This window comes from Microtus pennsylvanicus, chromosome 4 (assembly GCF_037038515.1).
Source record: "Microtus pennsylvanicus isolate mMicPen1 chromosome 4, mMicPen1.hap1, whole genome shotgun sequence".
NCBI lineage: Eukaryota > Metazoa > Chordata > Mammalia > Rodentia > Cricetidae > Microtus > Microtus pennsylvanicus.
The window spans coordinates 587,625-607,297 of NC_134582.1; the positions used below are offsets into that span (position 1 = coordinate 587,625).

At 38.0% G+C, this 19,673-nt stretch overlaps 1 protein-coding gene across 1 annotated transcript in view; it reads left to right on the forward strand.

Annotated features, from left to right (window-relative positions):
* Dok6 (docking protein 6) overlaps positions 1-19,673 on the forward strand; it is a 306,256-nt gene that overhangs the window by 225,121 nt on the left and 61,462 nt on the right. The window contains exons 6-7 of the mRNA XM_075968101.1: positions 6,589-6,727; positions 19,498-19,615. Coding sequence (XP_075824216.1) covers positions 6,589-6,727; positions 19,498-19,615 — 257 coding nt within the window. The remainder of the gene's footprint in view (positions 1-6,588; positions 6,728-19,497; positions 19,616-19,673) is intronic.

Below are 19,673 nucleotides of genomic sequence, written 5' to 3' on the forward strand. Positions count from 1 at the left end.
GGGTTAAAGCCAGCAGAAAAGGTTCCAGTTATCCTCCACTTACATTCTGCCTTAATGGGGTTGTATTCTGAATCCAACAGAGAAATTGTCTCAGTAGCCCAGCCTAGGTTTTCATGAGAATGCAGTCAGTACACTCAGCCAGAACTGTGGACAGGATGCACAATGAGAGAGAAACATACAATATTCTGAAAGGATAGGATTTTAAGAATAAATCACAGCTTTAAATTTGATTTTGTCTTTTCTACTGTGTTTGACCTTTATTCTCTTCGCTCTTGCTCCCTCAACCTTTCTGGTACTAAGGACATGGTTAAGGTCCTCGTTTTTGAATAATCACTTTCTCCTACTTCTCATTGATTTTTTTAATACCATTTGACTCAGTGGCCTTTCTCATTTGTCTTTCTGTTCCTTAGCCTCTTGTTCAGTTGTTCCTCCCTGTCTCTCACCCCACACTGTTCCTCTGCTTTCTTGCCAGGCATGAATATCACTCGCACAATTGATTCAGTTCGCTAATTCAAACTCCCTGATCTTAAATGCAGATGACCAGAGCAGAGAGAATTCTAGCACACAAATACGTTTGGCACAAAACATCTCTTATTTATTGTTGGACTCTGTCTTTGAGCTACAAGAAAATAAACACCATAAGCCTTAAAATATTTATTTGGGGGTGTATCCATGTTATTCCCTGTGATGTATGAAATCGGTCACTATGCTTCCTGTTGTCCCTTGCCTTCATCCCATTCTCTACAGCTTCACTCTCAAATCTTTAGACAGGGAAAACTCTACAAACCACAAATCCGAACTTTTCTCTGCCTCACTAGAACCTTTTCTAGTCAACCCCTTATTCTCCAAACAGGTCCCAAGTCTGAAACATTACTCAGAAAGCTAGCATCTTTACCCCCTCTTCCCACATTTTCTTGCCAGCAAAAAGATTTTTCATTCTTTCATCAGGAATTCAGAGCTGACATTTACTCTCTTTAAAAAAAAATTCATTGTCACTGACAATTTACAAGTGCTTTCTCCATTTGTCTAGCCAATTCATATTTACCTTTATAACATATAATTTTATTTGTTCTTCTCTAATGCAATACATCCTGATTACAACCCTCCGTTCCTCCACTCCTTTCAATCCCTCCCAGGGTTATCAAATGAACATAGCATAACAAGACACAATGAGACTAAGCACATTCTTCAGGACTATGACAAGGAAATGTTTTATGAATTTTTTAAAGAAAACAAACTAAATTTTTTTTTCATTTTACATACTAATCCCAGTTCCCACTCCCTCCTCTCCTCCTATTTCCTCCACCTATCTCCCATATTACCCCCATTCACTCCTCAGAAAGGGTAAGGCATTTGGGGAAGGTTTAAGGCCCTCTCTATTATAACCAGACTGAGCAAGGTGTCCATCCAAAGAGAATAGGTTCCAAAAAAGGCAGTATAAGCAGGGATAAATCTTGGTGCCAGTGCAGGTGGCCCCACAGTAGGCTCCAGTCATATAACTAACTGTCACTCACATTCAGAGGGACTAATTTGGACCCATGCTATTTCCTTCCCTGTCTGGCTGGAGTTGGTGAGCTCCCATTAGTTCAGGTAATGTTTCAGTGGTGTACCTATCACGGTCTTGACCTCTTTGCTTATATTCTCACTCCTCCCACTCTTCAACTGGACTTTTGGAGCTCAGTCCAGTGCTCTGATGCAGGTCTATGCTTCTGTTTCCATCAGTTGCTGGATGAAGGTTCTATGGTGGTATTTAATATATTCATCAGTCTAACTACAGGGCAATGCCAGTTGGGGCCCCTTCTCCTCTATTGCTTAGGGTCTTAGCTGGGGTCATCCTTGTGAATTCCTGGGAATTTCTCAAGTGCCAGGTTTCTTACTAGCCCCATAATGGCTCCCTCAATCATAATATCTCCTTCCTTGTTCTCATCTCTATCCTTCTTCCATCTCGACTATCCCATTCCTTCAAGTTCTCCTCCCCCCTCCTCTTTTTCCCTCATCTTCCCCTTCTGCCCTCCCTACTCCTCTCATCCCTATGCTCCCATTTTTGTCAGGAAATCTTGTGGGAAGTAGAAAAAAACAAAATCACCTGAGTAACTTGAGAGTATGGGGATCATAGAAGAGGGCAGAGAAGGAGGGGGAGGAAGGGAGGGAAGCGGAGAAAAATATATAGCTCAATAAAAAACAATAAAAAATGAAAAATTGCTATAGGCACAATTCTGTACAATAAATCTCTCTAATTCTTCCTAGCTACTGAGATTTTTGTCTCAATATTTTTACAGAAACATTAGCACACTGTGTATAATATTTTTATCTTTGTTCTTATTTAGACATTTATTTTGGAATTCTATCCTTAGTAGTAGTAATAACTATAGTCACTTAATTACAGGTACTCCTAAGAGTTGACTGTGTTATCTCAGTATTCCAAACACATAATAAAAACACTCTAAAATACTGTACATCTTTCTGTTTTATAGGTGAGAAACTATTAGTGCAGTTAGTTCTACTACTTCTAGTTTTTTTCTTATATCTCTGGTTTATTTTTTTAATTAATTTTTCAAGGCCAGAGAGATGGATCTACGGGTAGTAGTGCTTGCTGTGCAATCATTAGGACCAGAATTAGAATCTCGGCACCCACATAAAAAGCCAAGCGTGACCACACATGGGCCCACAAGAGAGAATGGCAGGGGCTCACTGCCACTGCCATAGTTCCAGGCTCAGTGACAGATCATGACTAAAGAAATAGAGTATGTAGTAAAAGAACAGGACACCCAGAATCAGTCTATGGCCTCCTCACACATACACAGGCCTGACTGCATACCTGCACAGGCATATGCACATACATGACACACATACATAATACACACAGAGAGTATTTTCACAAGTGCATTCATCAGTTTATCACATTTTGACCTGAAATTCCTTAGTTTATTTACTAATTCTTTCACATTTTTGTATTGTACTATTATCAGCATTTTATTTAAAAATAGGAATTTAAATGACTGTATAGAGAGACACAGATTCACAGGTTTTTTTTTTTTTTTTTTTTTGGATTTTCAAGACAGGATTTCTCCGTAGCTTTTTGGTTGCTGTCCTGGAACTAGCTCTTGTAGACCAGGCTGGCCTCGAACTCACAGAGATCCGCCTGCCTCTGCCTCCGGAGTGCTGGGATTAAAGGCGTGCGCCACCACCGCCCAGCCCAGGGTTTTTTTTTAAAAAAAAAAATAACACATATCTAGCTCAATTTGTGGAAAATCCCACTTCCCTTCACTACCTGGGATTCGATTTGGTCAGTCACTTGACTCAAAGGCATTCAGTCTGTTTCTAGACTTTTTTCTGTTTCTAAGTTTACTCACCAGAATTTTCAGAAAGGATCTTTCCATAGTAAAGAAGTAAAATACCAACCTTATTAGGTAATAATTAAGATTAAATCATGAACAGAATAAAAGTGTTAATTGGTTTAAATTGCTCTCATTACTGTGGTATTGAGAGTTTCATTACTGTCTACATTTGAATGTTAATTTTAAATCCTAAAGAAAAATATAAGAGTGTTAGGGAATCTGCTTTGGTTCTATTTTACTGCTGACAACTTTGTGAAAGATAAATCAAAATTATTTTACCCAGATATTTAAAGATAACTATTTTAAATTATGTCCTGGAGGGTGAGATTAAGACAAAGTCTCGAGTATCCCAGGCTGGCCTTGAATTCTCTATGTTGCTAGGAATGCAAGTATTATCACACATTTGCATAGAGGCCATATCCACAGAATCCAGGGGATGGTATCAGCTCCCTTGGGATTGGAGTTATAGGTGGTAAAAGAGATGGCTGACATGGGTCTTGGGAATTGAGTTGAGTTTTTCAGAAGAATATATTATTCTTTATATTATATTAATTATATTATATATTCAGTGGTATATTATTTGTGTTTTAATATATAAAGCTTGCCTAGAGATCAGAGGGCAAAGCAGCCACACAAGTCAGACATAGGGAGTGGGGTGGTAACATATGCCTTTAATCTCAGGACTCAGGAGACAGAGGCAGGCAGATCTCTGTGAGTTCAATGCTACCCTGAACTAAAAGATCGATCCAGAAACAGATCCAGGTGGTGATGGTTCACACCTTTAATCCTAGTGTTTGGAAGTCACACACTTTTAACCCAAGCACTGGGGAGGTGGAGACAAGAGTGATATGGCTGGATGGAGAGAGAAATATAAAGGGGAAGAGACAGGAACTCAGAGGAGTGTGGAATCTGAGGATTTGTGGAAACACACCCATACACATAAATAACAAACTAAAAATTTTAATTTAGTTATGAAAAAGTTTTGTTCTGTACAAATATCTTAATTGTGACAAGAAATAATACCTTCATCTTTAATTCTGAACAACATCTTTAATTTGGAGTTAGGCCAAATACACACCATTCATGTATTCACCTTTTCATAAAATAAACACACTCACTGAATGTCTTTAGTGTCAGTTGGTGGGCATAGAGTTGGAATGTTCAAATGCAATGAGCATCTCTGTCTGAGCTCCTCCTGCTTTCAGGAAAGCAGGTTGAGTCTCATAATGTTCATATGAACCATGTGGAACATTGTTAAGATAAAGATTAGAAGTCAGAACCATAAATGATGTTCTAGTGGTAAAGGAATTGCTGTCTTGGGGCCCTACTTTGAAAAATGAGTCAAAAGCAACCTAGCTTACTGCATCCTTTTCTTTCTCCTGTCCTGTACTGTTGGCTTGCTACCACGACACTGTTTAAGCAGATAAGAAAAGCTCTACACTTCTGTTTCATATCCTCCTTCAGACAGAACATGCTAAGGACCCCTAAACTACTCAAGTCAACCTGAGTGACAAAAGCAATAGTCTCAACAACTGAAGAGTCTGAAACCTTCCTCTTGGTTTATAGAACTGCAGTGCAGAAGAAGCTCCTTGTACTTAATGTTCTTTTTTTCTTTTTATAATGCATTCAAATGCTTGTTTGTTTCTCAAAGGAAGTGAATGGTAGTTTGGTAGTTATTTCCAAATTTAGGGAAACCCTCCTGTAAGCACTCAAGTCTCCCACTGGGAAGAATTAAGTCTCAGGAAGTGGACAGGGATCAGCACTTCACATCTGAATGACTGGGTATGAAATAACAATTTGTGCCTTCATTATCTCATTTCCTGAGGCTAATAAGCAGCATTCTGCACTTGACAGTGAACAAAATATCCACTTCAAAGAAGATGTGTTCAGGACTTATCAATGGGTTTTCCGTGGCTTTTGCATTTCCAAACACCCCTGCATCAATAAAGATAGCTCATTTGTTTCACTTTTGAAAACTCTTGATTTTTTTCCCCAAGACTTTCCATTTCACGCCATGTGAATTTTATTGAGATCGCTTTCACAGAAGCTAAGTGCTGGTTGGATGGGCCCAGAGGGATGGCAGTCACAGCCCTGACAATGTAGGAAGTCTCTTGAGACATTTCTTTGCTACTAAAATTCCCTTGGAGAGTCATAGGGAAAAATCCAAATTGTCCAATAGTTTTTGTCACGTGAATATTTTGAAACTGTAACCTGTAACTCTTTTAATGATATTAACTTAAAAACAGCAGCATAGAAATTCAATTAATTCTTCCTATTAGAGTAATTAATACCACATGGATATAGATTGTTTTCAATTATATTTACAACTGGGCTAAAATAATAATTATAATAAGATTTTATACCACAGTTAGCCTTTCAAAATGATCTGTAAATATATTTTTTAATAATTTTCAATTAAGACTGTCTTATTAAGTGATTATAATTAAATAAGTGAAAATAAACTTATCTTTTGATATTTCTGCTAGAATATCCGGTAAGAATTTTAATAATATAATATGTTGTCACCCATAGTGCCAACTGTATTATAGTTCTTCCTAACTTATAACATAAAAACATAACTGTTTGTATTGGGCAAAAATAAATCAACCCAGCTTTTCCCTAGGGTAGATATTTATTCAATGACCTCTAAACTTTCATTAATATTAATTCTAAGTTTTATGATGAAAGTAGCTAACAATTTTTAACACTCTGAGTATGCTAGGCAACACTGTAAACTATTTACCAACTCTTTAACCTTTAAGATTGTATGAATTGGCTCCATTATTCCTATTTTGTAAACAGAGCAGAAATAGGCAGGTTAAGCATCTTGCTTAAATGTACACCCTTGTTTTCGGCAGAATCTATCTTAAAGCCAAATATTCTTAAGTTCAAATAGGTTATGTTTGATAGACTTCCCTGTTCTTTGCACAAAAAACGGTAGAGTATATGGTAACTCTTTCTGAGAGCAGGGAAATGCCAGTGTCACGATTCAGACTCCCACACTAAGCATGTCTAAATCATTTTCATTTGTTCCTTTACAGTTTGGAAAGCATTTAAAAACCCGAGTACACATGAATTTTCACCTCTAGTTCCCCACAATGTACATTTAGAGATGTATATATCGAATGGTTTGTCCAAGAATGAACTAGCATGGAGGAGGAAACCTGACAGTTAAGAGCATCTTTGACGTGGAAATTGTTGACAACACTTGAATCCACAAAGATCCATCTCTTTCTCTCTTTCTTCACAGAATGTGTGACACAGGAGAAGGCCTATTCACTTTTCAAACAAGGGAAGGAGAAATGATCTATCAGAAGGTCCATTCTGCAACACTGGCCATAGCTGAGCAACATGAAAGATTAATGCTAGAAATGGAGCAGAAGGCCCGGGTAAGGCTCCATCCTATGTAACCTGATGCTTGTGAATGAATGTCCCTGGGCTGATATATATTATATTTAGATGAGTCTATTTGCATAGTGCCCTAGCCTGTTACCCAACCTATAAAAGTCAACCTTTAAAGTCTGCAATCACTTACCCAGTGTAGCAGAGAAATTGTTTTTGTCCAGAACTTAGAAACCCTGCTCTCATAGATCTGTGTGTGACCTATTGCGGATTGCTTAGAGAATGAGGCAAGAGTTGAAATTTGTTAATTATACTTGTTTTAAGTGTGCAAATTATCATACAGGAATTGTAATTATATTTTCATGAAGAAAACATCAAGAATTGTTTCAGTAGACTACAATTATTAGAGATGAAACACAGGATCCTGATTGGGTTCCAAACTAGTGAGTCCAACATCACTGCTTGCAGATTGTACCACTGTGGAGGGCGTTCAGTCTCTAAAGGTATTTATCTATTATGCAGCAGAGCTATCATAGTTCTATCTACTTAGTTGCCATACACATACACATGCTCATGAAACCTTCGTCTTATGGTGGTGACAGAGCATATAGGGAGACTCTGAATACTTACAAACCTTACAGTATCTGAGAAGAAAGCAAGTTATTGAACCCACATGTGGTGACAACTTATCATTCCCACTCTTTCAGGAACGTCTAACAATCCTGAGATAATTTTCTTTTAAATAAAACTTAATAGCATCAGCTGGGGCTGCTGTATGCTTATCAAAGTCTGCCAAACCTGGGAAAAGGCAGACAGTTATCACTGAAGTTTAGAGATGATGGATACCTCCTAAGGATCTTATACTTTCTAGAGTTGGGATGTGTTTCCCCTCTACGAGGCACAGATGTTCAGTGGACTCAGTGAGACTCGATGCTAAAATCCACCAAATCAAATGTAAAGAGTGCATTTGGATAAAATTCCATGTCAATTTTACAAATATGCTTCTCTATGAAGCTTAATGCTATAGAAATTAAATTACTTCTATTCTACTCCATTCTTCAGTAGAATTCTACTCCATTCTACTCATTCTAATTTAACACTTCTCTGAGAGCAGTCTACCTCAGCTTGGTCACATCTCAAGAACACCAGGTTCCAGAACCACTATCAGGGCTTCCTAATCTCCAAGACATTATTTCCCCCTTTAATATACCTTCTCTAAAAACACAAAACTTTCTAACAAGCACGAAAGATCATTTTAGTATTCTCTGTCTGATTCCTGTTTTCAGTCTAAAAATAAGATAAAGTTCTGTGTGAAAACTAAGCAAAAGTACAAAAATATCTAAAACCCTCTAAGATGCAAAAATTTAGCATTGTATTTAGTATGCACTATTACAAAATAGAACAGTGACAGTGAGGTTTTATTTGCTTGTTTTGTTTTCAAACCAGGCCATGTGATATTAATACTTAAATTCTTATGTATTTTCATATGCTTTAAAAGGCTTTTAAAAGATTAAGCAACCAAAAATCTCTATAAGCAATGGATGTCCTAAACATAAGTTTACAGACAATTGAAAGCATTTTCTTTCACCTTTTTAATGTTTAATGATAAATGATTTTTAAATTTATAAACACGCACAAATGCAATGAAAATAATGTCTTAACTGCCATAGCTTCCTGAAAAGAAGCAATTCAACAGGATCTTATGATATTACCTGGTTGTTAAACCGGGGTTTGCCATTATTAACATCTCTTCACTATAGCCACATCAGCCGATGTGTTTTGATAATATTCATCATCTAAGTCATGCTGTATTTCTATTGTCACTTAAAAGGACTGAGAAGATAGTTCAGCTGATAAGGGTGCTTCTAGTGAAGTCTGACAACCTGAGTTCAATCTTTGGAACCCACATAGTGAAAGGAAAGAATTAAAATCTGCCCTCTGGCATCCACACACGTCATGACGGGCACACACATCTGCACAGTTAGCACACCCATAAATAAATTAATGTAATTTTTAATGATTTAATAAAACAATCTGACATCTAGTAAAATTTCAGCCATAGTGAATAGAACAGTACATTTTCTCTTAAGCAGTATTGAGTATTATCAGAAAAAAAATACCCATTAAATTGCTAAGACAAATAAAGATGTATATTTTGATTTCCTTCACTGAGAAAGAAATAATTAATAATGACTAGCTCAGTTACACTGTTTTACATACAGGTTAGCTACTTATTAACTGGCAGAAGATCATTATGCACTCAGTTGGTACTCAGTGAACTGTACAGATGAATACAAGAGAAAAGTTTCCTCTATAAGACTGCCTACAGTTTGGTGAGATCGAATAGTTGGTCCTATCTAGTGGGCCAAGTCCCTTGACTTCTTGAAACATCAGTGTTCCCAGCCTTAAAACTGTGTGTAAGACATAATGATCCTGAAATTTTTAATAAATGGCAATAATGTTGTCAAAGTGAGTTTCTGGGTAATTGACTCCTGAGAAGTTCACCTATGGTTCCTTCAGAGACTATGTCCTACATAGAATGAGAGGGCTTTCTTCACGTATGCATTCCCATAGCTCCTCAGTTCTGCTCTACTGTAAAGAGTAGGAAAAAATCTTTGTAAAGAAGGATCTAAGGAAGTTTCAGCATTTTTTTAGTTTTTCAACACAAATGTGACTTATGCAGAAAAATAAAGGATTTTTCATGGTTTCCACCTCCGAAAGGGAAACTGAAATCCAATCAGAAAGTGGTTGCTGAAATGACTACAAGAAAACAGTATTTTCTAGACACAGCTGGTTAGTTGTACAGATGAACACACAGTAACTTTTACAGAATTCACAAAATCTGAGTCCAGAAAAATATGCCAGAATGGAGGTGGGAATATGGGCTCAAAGTGATGCACTTAGCTGATGAGGTATTGGGATTTGATACCTTCTGTGAGAGAATGAAGTCAGTTAACATTAAGATTGGCCCTGGGAGGTCTGCCATGCTCTAGGACAGATCCCACTCCCCAAAGCATTAGACCTAGTGTGTTTTTAAAAAATTATTGTCTGCATCTAAGATGATCATGGTTTTTTCTGTTTTTTTTTAATATGGTAGATTGTATTTTTAAAAGGAAAACAATGTCGGATGGGTAGGAATGCAAATGTAGATCTTGGAAGAGTTTGAATGTGAAATCTTTAAAAAAATTAATACAGATATTTTAAACACAATAAGAAAGGGAGGTTTATTTTGGAAACATTGGAAGATTAAGCCAGTATACTATATTTTAAACTGAAGCTATTTCTGGTGCATTACTATTATTAATGCCATTGATAAAATTATTTAATTTAGGTATTTAAATAGAATGGTGTGTCTAGAACCCATTTCTCTCTTGTATATAGAAATCTTCTTTCAAGAACAATGGAAATTCATCAATTTCCACCACTAAAAGATGTTCTGCTATCAAGGCACCACATTGTCCAGAAGAATGTTGACCTTCCTTGTAATAGAAACCACTCATCAGAGGCTCAGCCATAATTACCCCATGTTCCAGCATGCTGAATTGACTACAGATCTACCCTGGATAGACAGGAAGTTCACAAATGTCACTAAAGGCACAAACATTGATTTTGGAAGGGAGATCTTGGAAGTTCACAAATGTCACGAAAGGCACAGACATTGATTTTGGAAGGGAGATCTTGGAGGGAGTGAGAGGAAGAAGGGTGCAGGAAACTTCCTTTTTAAATTTTTTTATAGACATGGTAAAATGCCTACAGTTTAAAAACATTAACTGGGATTATAGGCATGGTAAAATGTGCATGGCTTAAACAATAACTGGGGAAAACATGAATGAAAAAAACGTTTTCCCGACACATTTTCAATTATAAGTAAATTTAAAAAAGACATTTTGAGAAGTAATTTCTAAATTTGTGATAACCACAAGCAACTTAAACACCTATTTGAGAGCTCCTCACATAGAAATTTATACTTTATCCTTTTGTAAAAAAATCAATATTTAGGTGGGCAGTGGTAGTCATGCCTTTAATCCCAGCATTTAGGAGGCAAAGGTAGCTAGAACTCTATGAGTTTGAGGCCAGCACGGTCTACAAAGGAAGTTCCAGGTCACTCAGAATGTTACACAGGGAAAGCTTATCTAGAAAAACAAAAAGAAAATCAATATTTAAAACGATTTTTCCTGAAATTCTTATTTTTTTTGATTATTTTTTTTTATTGATAAAAGAATAAAGGAAAAAAAAACAAATTTCCACCTCCTCCCAGCCTCCCCTTTCCCTCCCCCTCCTCCCACTCTTCTCCCCCTCCTCCCACCCCTCTCCCCTTCTCCCCACTCCTCTCCCCCTCCCTCTCCAGTCCAAAGAGCAGTCAGGGTTCCCTGCCCTGTGGTAAGTCCTAGGTCCTCCCCCCTCCGTCCATATCTAGGAAGGTGAACATCCAAACTGGCTAGGCTCCCACCAAGCCAGCAGATTGCGTAGGATCAAAACTGCGTGCCATTGTCCTTGGCATCTCATCAGCCCTCATTGTTCGTCATGATCAGAGAGTTCAGTTTTATCCCATGCTTTTTTTGGTAATAGCCCAGCTGGCCTTGGTGAGCTCCCAGTAGATCAGCTCCACTGTCTCAGTGGGTGGGTGCACCCCTCGCGGTCCCGACTTCTTTGCTCATGTTCTCCCTCCTTCTGCTCCTCATTGGGACCTTGGGAGCTCAGTCCAGTGCTCCAGTGTGGGTCTCGGTCTCTGTCTCCATCCCTCGCCAGATGAAAGTTCTAGGATGATATGCAAGATATTCGTCAGTATTGCGCTAGGATGGGGTCATTTCAGGTTCCCTATCCTCAGCTGCCCAAGGAACTAACTGGGGACCTCAGCTTGGGCACCTGGGAGCCCCTCTAGGGTCAATTCTCCTGCCCACCCTAAAGTGGGTCCCTTAACTAAGAATTGTGGTTCCGTGCTCCCCTATCCAACCTTCCTTTATCCCGATCCTCCTATTTCCCCAAGTCCCCCCTCCTTCCCTTCTACCTTTTCTCTCCCCATCTCCCCTTACCCCCTTCCCACCCCACCCCCAAGATCCCACTTTTCTCCCCGGCAATTTTGTCTACTTCCCTTATCCAAGAGGATAACGATATGTTTTTCCTTGTGTTCACCTTCTTACTTAGCTTCTTTAGGTTCGCCAATTGTAGATTCTGTGACCCCTATTTATGGCTAGAAACCAATTATGAGTGAGTACATCCCATGTTCTTCTTTTTGGGTCTGGGATACCTCACTCAGGATAGTGTTTTCTATTTCCATCCATTTGCATGCAAAATTCGAGAAGTCATTGTTTTTTACCGCAGCGTAGTACTCTAGTGTGTATATATTCCATACTTTCTTCATCCATTCTTCCATTGAAGGGCATCTAGGTTGTTTCCAGGTTCTGGCTATTACAAATAATACTGCTATGAACATAGTTGAACAAATGCTTTTGACATGTGATAGAACATCTCTTGGGTAAATTCCCAAGAGTGGTATTGCTGGGTCCAGGGGTAGGTTGATCCCGAATTTCCTGAGAAACCGAAACACTGACTTCCACAGTGGTTGCACAAGATTGCATTCCCACCAGCAATGGATGAGGGTACCCCTTCCTCCACAGCCTCTCCAGCAAAGGCTATCCTTGGTGTTTTTGACTTTAGCCATTCTGACAGGTGTAAGATGGTATCTCAAAGTTGTTTTGATTTGCATTTCCCTGATTGCTAAGGAAGTTGAGCACGACCTTAAGTATCGTGAAATTCTTATTTTTATTGTCACAGGGAAGACAGGATAGAAAGAGAAGCTCTGCAGTAAAGTAATTTAAATAATGATAGAAACCAAAGGAACTCACCCTTCTCCAGTTAAACTTTACTATAGCATGCACTAATCATTCCTCACCACCCCTCTAAGAAATGGTGTTCCATGGAGTGCTCTATCAATAAGTAGATAGCATGTTGTTCTCATAGGCAGTTGCATGATCTGGAAAACACTACCATATTGCATCAATTCCAAGATGACAGACTTGGTTTTGTTTCTTTTTCTTTCATTTTTGAAGCTCTCACTCAAATAGGCCACAGCTTGACTGGCAGAACCAATCATTTGCAGTGCTTGATATAATGATGGTTTGCCTTAAAATGGATGAAATTTTAGAGCATATAAAATATAGTGATAGTTTTTGTAAGTGGCGAGCATGTAGTCATTTATAACTTTTGGAGGAACTAAAAGGCCTCCCAGATGGGTTATATTCTTAGCAGTTTAACTTCCACTGCAGGACTCCTTTGAAACATTCTTCTTAGGTACATTTTCAGGGAGTTCTAACAGCATGAGAAAGATAAGGTTTTCTACAGCAAAAATATGAAGAACTTGGAAGCATCTTACTGAGGTGGTACACAGAACATCTTTAACATACTTGTCTGGCTATAGTCGCAGAAGCTTTGCAAACTCTAGGAATCATATGCATAAACCATTATCAGCTAATTTTCTTAAATGAAAAAAAAAAGATTTCAAAGACTGAAACAACTCAGCATACAATTATAACATTGCAAGTTCAAAGTTATCTTATTTCAAAACAAATAACCAAAGCCAAATAAGTTGTAAAAGTGAAGATAACAATTTGAAGGGCGAGAATGGATGTATCCGTGTACACATGTAAGCCTGGCACTTGGCAGGCTGAAACAGGAATTTCACAGATTGAAGGGCTTCATAGCAGGTTCCTGTCTGACAAAGGAAAAAACTGTGACAGGACAATCGGTGTTGCTTTTGATGATGGTAATCACTGCGCTCACATCCTGTGGTGGTAGGTGAAAGAAAACAAGGTGTGTGGAAGTGGTTTACACTACTAAGACTCATGGAGCCATGTGATGTGAAGCAGGTTCTTTATCTACGTCTTCCTATAAAAGGCTATGTGGAGCCTGGCAATAACATCTACTTTAGAAAGTTAGTATACAAGCAGGGTTTTCTGGAAAATGTACTGATACTGAATATTACTTACATAAAGCATTATTTACTTAAAGCTTTAGAGGAACAAAATTGTGAAGTAAAACAACCATGAGCTTTAATATTTAGCAAGTGTTCATCAGCATCCTTGTGTTAAGAGTACGTCTGTAAAGGCATATGCCCTCTAATTTACAGATGTGAAATATTCTAAGGATACACAGATATTTTTTCATCTCTGGACTGTTGGAGACAGACATAAGGCCTCCACTACCAACCTTTATCTCAAGGCTTTTTTTCCCCTTCTTTTCATTTTGAGACAGGGTCTCATTAATTTTCCTGGGCTGGCCTTAGTCTCAGAACCCTCTCTCCTCAGTCTCTTGTATATAGGAGTAGAAGAATACAGCACCAAGCCTGGCTTGAATGTACATATATTTTTAAAAGTATCATTGATTATAAAAATAAATGAATATTATTAAAACTACTTGTTTTGATGCTGTTAGTCTAATGCTAGGGTTTGTTTTACGTTTTCTTCTAATTACCTAAATGTAATTTGTTAGTACATAATTAGAACATACAGTAGTAACACTCACTGTATCAACCTAAATTAAAATAATGTTCTATGAAGATCAAATGAATGACATTGAACAACTTCCATTAAATGACTGTGTAAATCACATTTTATTTGTTACCTTGGAACAAGCTCAGCAAAATGTCTACTAATTCCTTCCCATTTATCTTGAATAAAATGGAAGATTAAGTGTGAGGTGTCCCTTACTGAAAATTAAGCCAAGTCTGTGAGAAACCAATTGCCCATAAACCATCAAACTTCAGAGGATTGTTTTAATGACTACAAACAGTGCCAAGCATGGTTGGCTTGCTGTCCCTGGGGTCTCTGTTCACATACAACTTTAATGTTTCATGAACTTGTTTCTAAGAACAAATAAAATGCAGTATTCTCAAGTGGGAGTGCCCTGTATATACTTCTTCATTGCAAAGAACAACTTTTTAATAACTTACATGCATTTTATATATTGTATTAGTGTGTTTTTTGGTATTGGAATCTTTGCAATGGGTTTTTAATTTTTATATAGCACATGTTTTCATCTATCCTCTCTAGTCTTGGGTGTATCAACGAACATGTTGGCTTATGTACTATGAAGCATTTAACTCATTTAATAAGTGTGATGATTAGTGTTAATTGTTAACTAGACAGATATAAAATAACCTGAGAGGTAAGTCTATGGGAGAATTTCTTGATTTAATATTCAAAGCAGAAGTCCCACCCACTCTTGGTGGCACCTTTCCCTGCCTGGGACCCTGGACTGCATAAATAAAGAAAGCAGGCTAAGAGCAAAAGCATTCACTGCTCTCGTCTCTTGATTATGATTGTGATGTGGGAGCTGCGCTCAGGCTATCTTGACTTTCTCACCTTTGTGAACTGTAAGCCAACCTTGTCTCTCCTAGGTTGCTTTTGTCAGAGTATTTCATCATATCAACAGGAACAAAAGTAAGATACTAACTCTCCTTTTCTAGTTTGACTCATTCATGTGAATACACAGATACACATACATGCAGGCACACTTATGCATATACAGTCTGCTTAGCTCTGTTCATCTCTGTCCTACCCCTACGCACCTGCTCACATTGATCAAATATTCCTTCTATTCATTTTTTTCTTAGGTTTTGTACTTCTATAGATCACCTTGGCCTAGAACAGATAATGTATCATTACCTCCAATGTCATTTTTTTGCTTGCTCTATTTTTGTAAATAGTACTAGGATCTATTTTTCTATTACTTATATATAGATCCCCAATATATACAAATAAATACCTTGTTAATTGATTGTCCGAATAAGATCTAAGGCAGCTTGCTCATATAGGTATCAATTTCATTGTGTATGAAGCATTTTGAGACTCAGTCATGCTCTCTGACTTTGCCTTTGTGGTCTGTGCTCTCAGGTAGAACACAGACATCTCAACTATTCTTCACACTTGGTTGAGCTGTGACCTGCACTCTTCTCAGACACCAAATAAGCATTCTCTGGTTCATTGCTCAGCCTCCCAATGAAGTAAATGTTCAGAAAAAGGAGGTGACCAAAAGCCCTGGCAAATATTTATAGGGTTGAGCTAACTGCTCCCCTGATGAACTGATTTTGCATTTGTGCTATAACAACTTTTCAGAGTCCTAACCCCGCCTATGCAAAACAAGAATCAGGTGAATGTTGCCTGCAAGGGAGTTAGTAGTTAAGTACTCAGGTAGTTCTGGCACAAAGGCCCAGGATTTGTTGTGGTTTCTTAAACAATTTCTCACTAGATAAAATACAAAAAAAAAAAAGCAATATAGCAGATTCTCCAAAAAGAGAAACTAGAAAATCCTGTTCCAATAAATGTATTAGAACACAATAAATTCTAAAATACATGCATTAATCCCTTTTCACTTATTAACACACAATAAATAAGACAGAAATGGAGTTCTGTTTTGTTTTATTTCCAACTTGACACAAGCTAGCAACCAACAAAAACCCCACCTCAACTGAGAAATATCTTCATCATATTGTCTACAGGAAGTTTGGATGATATTTTCTTGATAAATGATGGATCTGAGAGAGTCTAAGCCACTGAGGGTGACTATACCCCTAGGCAGGTGGCCATAAGGTGTATACAAAAGCAGGCTGAGAAAGCCATAGACCTCAATTCAGTAGGCAGTGCTGCTCCAATGCTGCTGCTTCAGTTTCTGCCTTCTGGTTCCTGCCTTGAGTTCCTACCCCAACTTACCTCAGGAATGAAGAGAGTAAAAATGAAATAAACCCTTTCATCCTCAAGTTGCTCTTGATCACAGTGTATTATGAGAGAAGTAGAAACCCCAACTGTGTATTTGGTGAGGACACAGTTCACTCCCTAACAGTACTTTATACAGGTATGAATGGGTGAGTTCCCTCTGATGGCCATGAAAACAATTCAAATGTGCAGGAACATAGGTAAACAGGTAGAGAAAAAGCCATAACCAAGTTTTCAGTACAGCTGTGTCTCTTTCTACAAGTAAATACAAAGTAACTAAAGTTAAGGCAAAGGGATGATGAAATTGAATATAGCTAAAGGCATTGACAGCATGGAAAGGGAAAATTATCCAACAAGAGGTGTGAAACCTCAGATGTTAAGGGGGGAATTTTCTGCTGGTTTCCTGGAATTCATTTTAAACAGTTACCATATGCTTATTGTGCTTCTAGGATGCCCAAGACTGATTATTTGGTGTAAAGTAATATTTACCAAAATTAAATTTAACTAAGAAGGAAATGGACTTTTATTAAATTTTAGAAATATCTATTTTATGAAAAATAATACATTATATTATATTAAGAAAATAGTAGACTATATAATAAACATGGCTATGATTTGTATTTATTCAGTTTAGTTGATGTTTTTAATGTACATTGCTGACATGAATTAAATAAGATTTATGTGTTTAATCAACTCCGTGTTTCATAGAAGAAGTTGACTTCCTCTATCAATAACACCATCGTAAAATGAAACCTACCTCTACTTCTCTAAAGTAGAGGGAGACTAAGTTTACCCATGTGGGCATATTTGATGGTGTCTAAACATGGGTATCTCTAAACACAGTTGTTTCCAGTTGTCAGGGCTGGGGCACTAATAACAAGGATGCTGCGGGTATAAAAAGCTCTACTTAATCTCAGCACAGAAAACAAAATCTATTTCCTTCACATTCCTACACATACCAAAGGATATGGAATATGGGTGTGGGGAGCATACATATTGTGTAAATAGAGAAGAGAATGTAAAATCATTGTGGATACAGAAGAACCAGCTGTGAAGTTGCTCTGCAGGGAGGCTTTCAAATACACTGAATATGTTGATCTTGTACAAGATAGCAAATTCAGATTACTCCAAATTACATGTTCCAATTTGATAACATTTCATGAAGATTTTATAGCAAGAAAACAAAGAACAGCATAAATTGAGGCACTTTCCAAATACAGTAGTTGTAAAGCCAGGTGGAAAGGTTACAAGGAAGCAGAGACATCTCTGTTATAAGTCTCAGAAATTATCTGATGGCCTTCTTAGCTTTTGGATGGCAGAAGCTAAGGGGTCTGTTTGTGTATTGCTCAGCTTGTGTTAAAGTAACAAAGACCAAATAAAACCATTTCTGTATTTTTAAAACAATAGGAATAAATTAATAAGCATAAATTTCTTTCTTAAAGCTGTGAATCCATTCGTGTGTGTGTGTGTGTGTGTGTGTGTGTGTGTTAATCTTACGCCCCAGGGAATGATGTAATCAGCTAACCTCAAAACAGTACATTCAAAATACAAACACATTTAGCTCTCTTATTACAGAGATTCTCAGTGAGAGCATTCATTCAGTATGTATAAGAAAATGACACATTAAAGAAAAGCAGCCCTGCACAATGGTGGGAGGAGGTGTGAAGAAATGTCTGAAAATGGCTCTCTTCTGTTTGGCACCTTTTCTAGGACATGTCACTCTGGCAGCCTGCTCCTTCATTTCTTGAATTATTTCACCATTCCATACATTGAGAAACACTGTGGACTGTGTAAATATTTCTCAACCACTAAAATGCAAACCAGTTCATAACATGACCTGTGACTGATTCTCCCCTGAGTTTTATCCATTGTTCTTTCTTCATTGGCAAGAAGCCATTGAGATTCTTAGTGCCCCTCTTAATGAGTCAGATTGCAGTCTTAACAAGTTAAGAATACATACACACACACACACACATATATATATATATATATATATATTCCCTTTTTGGTGTGTTTTAATATTTATAGTAGTATGTGGCATGCATGTGGTGTATGCACATGTGTGATGGGCTGAGCACCTGTGTACGGAAGCCAAGGGACCAACAGATATCCTGGTTTATCACACTACCACTTATCCCTTTGAGACAGCCTCTTACTGAAACTGGGGTACACTCCCGTGTGAATAGACAGTTCACACCCTGCAGCACTGGGGTTACTGGAATGTACCTACTCACCCAGCTTTTTTTAATTAATAAATAAATTTATTTATTTATTTATTAAAGATTTCTGCCTCCTCCCCGCCACCACCTCCCATTTCCCTCCCCCTCCCCTGATCAAGTCCCCCTCCCTCATCAGCCCGGAGAGCAATCAGGGTTCCCTGCCCTGTGGGAAGTCCAAGGAACCCCCACCTCCATCCAGGTCTAGTAAGGTGAGCATCCAAACTGCCTAGGCTCCCTCAAAGCCAGTATGTGCAGTAGTATCAAAAACCCATTGCCATTGTTCTTGAGTTCTCAGTAGTCCTCATTGTCCGCTATGTTCAGCGAGTCCGGTTTTATCCCATGCTTTTTCAGACCCAGGCCAGCTGGCCTTGCTCACCCAGCTTTTTATGCAGGTGCTAGGCTTCATTACTGTGAAGCAATCTCTTTTACCCATTGAGCTATTTCCTTTCTTCCCCATTTTGTTCTCCGTACTTTTCTAGATGTCTCCTTATTTTTAATAATTGCATACATTGTAAAAGAAATATGATCATATCTACCTCATTTACCTCCTGTAAATTTCCCCCATATTCACCCAACATGCCTGTTTCCAATATTCTCTCTCTCTCTCTCTCTCTCTCTCTCTCTCTCTCTCTCTCTCTCCCTGTCTTTTTCCCCCACCCATCTTACTACTGTCTATATATGCACGTCTGTGGGCCACCCACTGGAGCATGGGAAATCTTTCAGTGGCAATTTCACTTTTGACACAGTTATCATTGAATGGGGAATTTTATGGATATCTTTCCCATATTCTTCTCTCTGTCACTCACATTAAATCCTTGGCATTTTAAAGGCTTGATTTGAGCTTGATATCTCCAAAAAAGCCTAAGATACATTTTCTTTCTCTTTTAGCTTCAGACAAGCTTGACTGAACCAATGACATTATCGAAATCCATCTCTCTTCCTCGTAGTGCATACTGGCATCACATTACGCGTCAGAACAGCGTTGGAGAAATCTACAGCTTGCAAGGCAAGTAGCTTTACAGTGACAAAACCACACTGACTGCTATCCACGTCCTTCGGTGGAA